The sequence below is a fragment of the Patiria miniata genome, unplaced genomic scaffold, assembly GCF_015706575.1.
Source record: "Patiria miniata isolate m_02_andy unplaced genomic scaffold, ASM1570657v1 HiC_scaffold_5, whole genome shotgun sequence".
NCBI classification, from domain to species: Eukaryota; Metazoa; Echinodermata; class Asteroidea; order Valvatida; family Asterinidae; genus Patiria; species Patiria miniata.
This window is the reverse complement of record NW_024037072.1, coordinates 1620007-1625920: the sequence shown is the minus strand read 5'-3', so window position 1 is coordinate 1625920 and position 5914 is coordinate 1620007. Positions and strand designations below refer to the sequence as shown.

At 42.8% G+C, this 5914-nt stretch overlaps 1 protein-coding gene across 1 annotated transcript; it reads right to left on the bottom strand.

Annotated features, from left to right (window-relative positions):
* Window positions 1-202: 202 nt before the first annotated feature.
* On the bottom strand, window positions 203-1637 carry LOC119740557 (extracellular serine proteinase-like). The gene is made up of 3 exons (XM_038215902.1): window positions 1443-1637; window positions 761-942; window positions 203-341 (listed from the first exon to the last, which is right to left on the bottom strand). Exons 1-3 carry the CDS (start codon window positions 1635-1637, stop codon window positions 203-205), a joined length of 516 nt encoding a protein of 171 aa, XP_038071830.1.
* Window positions 1638-5914: the final 4277 nt, after the last annotated feature.

The following is a 5914-nucleotide window of genomic DNA, read 5'->3' as shown; positions in this document are numbered from 1 at the left end:
CATCGTTAATGTTAAGCAAGGAGACAATTCCCCTTTCCCGGAAATTCCAGATTTCTCCAAACAAGATCATGATATGCCAAGTGTTTAATCAACGTGATTCGTGATTAATCAACAGGTAATGAAGTTAATATCCAACCAACGGTCGTGCATTTTGAATTACATCTTTTGAAGCTGTTTGTTGCTCAGATCGAGTGAGTGCACTTTACACATAGAGCAGTAGGTTAGGTGATCCTGCCGGCAGCGGTGTCTGAAGCACATTCGGTGTGGCATTGCTGAGGAGCTTGGCTTTCACTTGATCATGGGTCAAATCTTTCTGTGTCGACAGAAGAATAGCAGCAGCCCTAAAATAAAAAGCAGGATAGATAGACATGTAAAACAACATTAAATCAAACCTCATACGCCTGTAGATGTTTGATAACTTATCTCAGGTACAAGGAATAGTGGGGTTTTCTTCATGCCATTGCCGGCTGGATGGAGAGAACACTTTCAAAAATATTTTCCGAACATTTTTTGGAAACCACTGAAAAAATGACATAAAACTTTCCACAAAGAAACACGCTGATTTTAAGTTTATATTATGAGCAATTACATGCTTCATAATCATCAATTTACATAATTATTCAACGAAAACTGAGTCACCTTGCGGTACTGAAACAAAGTTTTGTTTGACATCAAGCAGTTTGAAGTGAATTATTTGAATAAAGGGCGGGGCTTCATAACTAACAGTACACAAAGGGGCGGGGCTTATTAAAAACAATACAAATTGTTACCTGCAACGATAGGCGTGGCTTCAGAGGTGCCACTCATTGTTTCTACCTTGTAATCGCTGCCAATATACGCCCCGGTGATATCCTTGCCAGGGGCGAAGATATCTACACAACTACCATGGTTGGAGTAGTACCAGCGAGTGTCAGTTTTTGTTGATGCACCGACGGTTATGACCTGCAGGGAATAAAAACACATTCATTCATTCCAATGTAACGTGAAATCGTCTATGATGTTTTATTTTATAGACCATCTATAAATGCGAGGTTGATAAAGCCTGCCATCATTTAAAAAAAAATTAATTTCTCCCTCTAATTATATTCAAATGTCATCCAAATGTTGAAATGAAACAAGTCCCACATTGCTCCCCTTTCAGTCAAATTAAATCTTGCTTTTCAAAGTCTAGACATTTCACTCCGAAGTCACTTTCTTCATTCGACCTCTACAGTAAAAATGTTGTGAGCATTTTCGCGTTTTACGATCGGATTTTTTTACGCCAAATTTTATCCCAGGTGATTGACCAAGTGGACCAACTCTGCACCCATCGGTTTGTACATGATCTTTCCCACCGTGAATCCCATTGGTGGATATCAGTCACGTGATGGCAAGTTTCAGCCAATGAAACCCATGGAACAATGCACCTTGTACCAGTAGTTCATGCAAGCATATAGGCCTACCCGTTTGAAGTTTGCAGGGTAATCCTGGCAGGCGTCGATGTTCGAATTCCCGGCAGCCACTGCTACCGTGAATCCTTTATCCATGGTGCTTACGACGGCGTCCTCCAGTACCTGGTTCGTGCCACCTTCACCCAATGAGATGGATGCCACAGCGGGCTTGACTGCCGTCTGTGTCATGATGTCAAGGGCTGCCATAATCACAATGATTATATTGATGTCATGATCTCATCCTTACATTATTAAAACAATATGACCGCATTCAAAATGTTGATAAAAGGTCTTGTATAGGAAAGGTACGTGGGTAACGAACGATTGTTTCTAAAACTAAAGCCATTTTTTTCACGATACTAAACTTCTACTTCTATGCAGCTACTCGTTTACAGCCTTTGCAGCAACTTAACGAGGACTGTGGTGTGCTGTCTCAAATGGTGGACACTTGTGCAAGGTGCTCTGATACCTGTTTATACAAAGTTGGTGCAAGTAAAAAGTCAGCTCCTATGATCTAGGCGCTGATGGCTCCCTTGAACTGCTCCACAGTGGGCAGCTCAATGATGTCTTGGGGGAGCGCATCCCAGTCCCGCAAAGTTCTTGGAAAGAAGCTTTGCCTGTAGTTGTCAGAACGGGAGCTGAGTCGCATGAATCTGTGTTGATGTCGTTGCCGTGTTGTACGGAGTCATGGTTGGATGTAAAACCATCCCTCACCTGTACACAGACGCATCCGGTAGTGTTGGATCGTGGAAACTATCGCTAAGACGGCCTTGAAATATCAATTATCACTACTTCTTCTTTTACTCTTTTAACTTAAAACGACCGTATTTCTTTAAACCACATGAAATGTCCTTAACCCCCTTTGTGAGACCGCCGCAAGGCACCTTACCAGACTGATAACAACCCGTGTTAGCTCAACCTTAAAGAGATCTGACCAGGTACCTAACCCGTTATAACTCACCGTTCATCAGCTATATAACCCGTTTGATAACTCCCCCTTCGTGGGAGCTGACTGTGCACTTAACCTAATAGATCACTCATCCTTTAGGAGAGCTGACCAGGTGCCTATTAACCATTAGATAACTCGCTCTATGCAAGGGCGGATCAAGAACACAATTTTTTGGGGGCCCAAAAAATTGTTGGTTCCCCAAAAAGTGGGTCCAAAAAAATACGGCGTAGGGTTCGGGGCGCGGCCCGCTTAAGGGCTCCGAATGTTTTATTTTTTTTGGATTCTATATACTCTATGCCAAACTGAGGCATTTTCTGGCCACTTTGACAGCTTTTTTTGAGGAAAAGATGGTGGTGTACGCCGTGCCTGCCTTTATTGCGACGTCACTTAAAAACAAATGAATTTGGTTCGGGTTTTTTTTTTTGGGGGGGGGCATGGCCCGTCCCCCCCCCCCCCCCCCCGGATCTGCCCTTGGCTCCATGAGAGCTGACCAGGTGCCTAAACCCATTAGATAACTCATCCTTCTTGTGACCTGACCAAGTACCTACTACCTGTCGGACAATTTACCATTCATTCATGAGAGTTGACCGGGTACCTATAAACCGTCATTACCCTCCACGAGAGAGCTGGTCAGGTACCCAACCCATTTCAAAAACTCACCCTTCATGAGAGCCGCCCAGGTACCAAGAGCACGATATTGCGAGATGACTTTGCCCACCACAATATTAGCCTGATTGGCCGCTCCGTAGACATTGCCTGCAGCCACAGAAGTACACAACGTACCATGGCCCCATGGATCATCACCCTGAAAATGGCACAGAACAATCGAAATTCACATAAATACGTTATTTTAAAAAAATCAATATAAAGGAGGAGGTTAGGCCTACATTGTGACGCCCCAACTATATCATCGGTCTCAACTTAAAGGGTTCATAAAGTGAATTTGATTTTGTGGAACTTTCTACTCCTCTTTGTATAAAAACGATTTGACATCACTTTTTTTCGGTTAATTTGATTGAAAAGTGCACTTCTTTAAACATTTAAAAGCTTCCATGCTTTTCTGGACAACTGAGGGCGCTGTTGCTGTGATGTCATTTCAGGAAGACACTATTTGCTGTTCACAGTAAACCCCAAAATTTGTTCATTTAAAAACAATTGTGAGAAAAGTTTGCTAATTGGCGTACTGCATGAACTGACACAACAACGAATCGACAAAGACAGTTGGGACCGTCCCAACTCAAAGGGCCCATGTAATGTATTTTTTTTTAAATGTTATCCGTGCAAAATGCACTTTTGTGTCCCATTTAGCCCGGTTTTCAATTTTTGTGTTGCCATTTTCATGGTACCTTTTGTTTTTTATGCTAAATTAAATGCAAATTTTCATATTCATGAGCAGAATTGAGGTTCCATTTCAGACAGAAACCCAAATGTCGGGATGGTCCCAAGTTCAGTTTGGGACGGTCCCAGCTTTAGCTAACTTAAGGGACCGTCCCAGCTTCAGTTTTCCAGTTGGATCCACGTCGGTATGAATCGCACCCTCAAAATGGCGGCAAAACAGCGTCCCCATTAGCTCAATTATGACCCATTGGTGTGGCATCATTAACACTAGCAAACTCCACACCTTCTCATGATTTAATCCTGATCCAAACTTACGTTATTGCCATCAACGTCGTAGGCGATTCTGACCGACCTTCCGCTGAATTCCTGGTGAGTGGCCCGGATGCCGGTATCGAAGACCCAAATTTCCACATTTTGACCATGGTCTTTCAAAACAAAACAAAACAGGCATATAATTATCAATGTTTTTCACTTGCGAAACCAGAGAAATCAAGGGTGTAACTTTTCATGCGGTGGCGGTGTTTCTTTGTTACTGACCTTAGATCTATTCTTCAATTCGAGAGGAATTATGTCCCTTGCGACTTGGGGGTTGCACAAATTATGACAGCAGAACTGACGATTGTGATTTCTTGTGATTCCTGATTTCTACCCACTTTGCGACTTTGTGGAGGCCCGGGGAAAACTTCCCGGCTATACCTTTTAAACACGGAGTGGTTTGTTGGCAATTTTTTTGTCGAATACCCTCCTCCCCCTTTTAAATTGGTCTAGCGACGCCCGTGCGTCGGATACCTATCAATAAATTATCGTGTACACCTTTGGACACCGTCTTATTGCACGAATTGTAGCGATAGCTCAGAAACTGCCACCATTTTCTCATAAACCTCTCTGGAGGTGAGATACTGCTTTATAGGGCAATAAATTTGACATACAAATATAATATTTTAGTTAATTATTAAGTCACAATCAGTATTGGGCATTACTTGGAGGATTGTACTGCCCATCCAGCGGGAGATTTCTCTGGTCGATGCGGTCTAGCGCCCACTGACCCGTTGAGCCGCGCTGGTCCAACCGATGAACACGCTGTCCGCTGCTAAACAGCTTAGGTAGTCGTATCACACCATTCTCAGAGACATACTCGACCTCTTCAAGAGTGCGTATCTATTGTGAGTTCAAAAACGTGTTTTACCAATAATGTATTCCCTTCAATTTAAATTTAAAAAACACACACAATAAACTGCCAGTCTTGTTAATTAGGTTTAGGCTTTAAAACAGTGTCAGGCGTGACTTTTATAACCCGACTGATTACGTCATCGCAAAGTGAACCATACGGGTTGCTGGTTTCCATTTTTCCCCCAGAAAGCTTTACAGTTTCAATATAAATCGAGCTTGACTGCCATGACGAAAAGGAAGCGTTGCCGTCAGACCCTTTTTTATACTATTACCTAATAAGTTCTTGTGGTGGCGGCAGTGGTAACCAATTCAACTTACGTAATGCAAGGCTTTCCCTGATAACTTGGCAGCGAAGCCGTTGAGTACATCAGTGAACGTTTCCTGCATGATGACCTCATTCGGTTGAATGTCGAAGTCTCGCGTTAGTTCATCAATCACGTGGTCGATGTTGACGCCACCCTAAGACGTGAGAACAAAAGAAAACAAAACAAGATGTTACCGGCGAGTCTGGCGTTGCTCGGCTAGCTAGACTGAAACAGTCCCCAACCCCTTTTAAAATCGTGCTTTGAAATAAAAAAAAAATACAATTGCCTTAGTGCTCCCTTGAAAAATTGATGTTTTTTGTTTTTAATGCAGTTATGACCCGAGTCGAGTCGTACAGGACAGGTTGTACCCGAGATCATACGGCTGTCGACTTGACCAGCTGCAGCTAAATGAGAACGACTAGACAGACTGGTTTGTTTGGTTACGGCTAGGACAATGTCTTGCCTTAATGAGTTTATAGCTTTTGTGTAAGGCTGCTAGCTTGATAAAGGCTCAGACTTACCTTGAGTTTAATGATGTAGCTGTCAGGTATGGCTGTCTTTGCACGATGCAGTGGTACTTGCTCGGCAAAGCAAGATGCAACCAGCGAGACACAAAACACCAAGTACATAAACATGATGAATCTAAAAATTAAAACGGACATCGTATATTGAGAATTAAGATGTTTGAAATGTCACCCGGGCTCACCGATCAACTGTAGCTA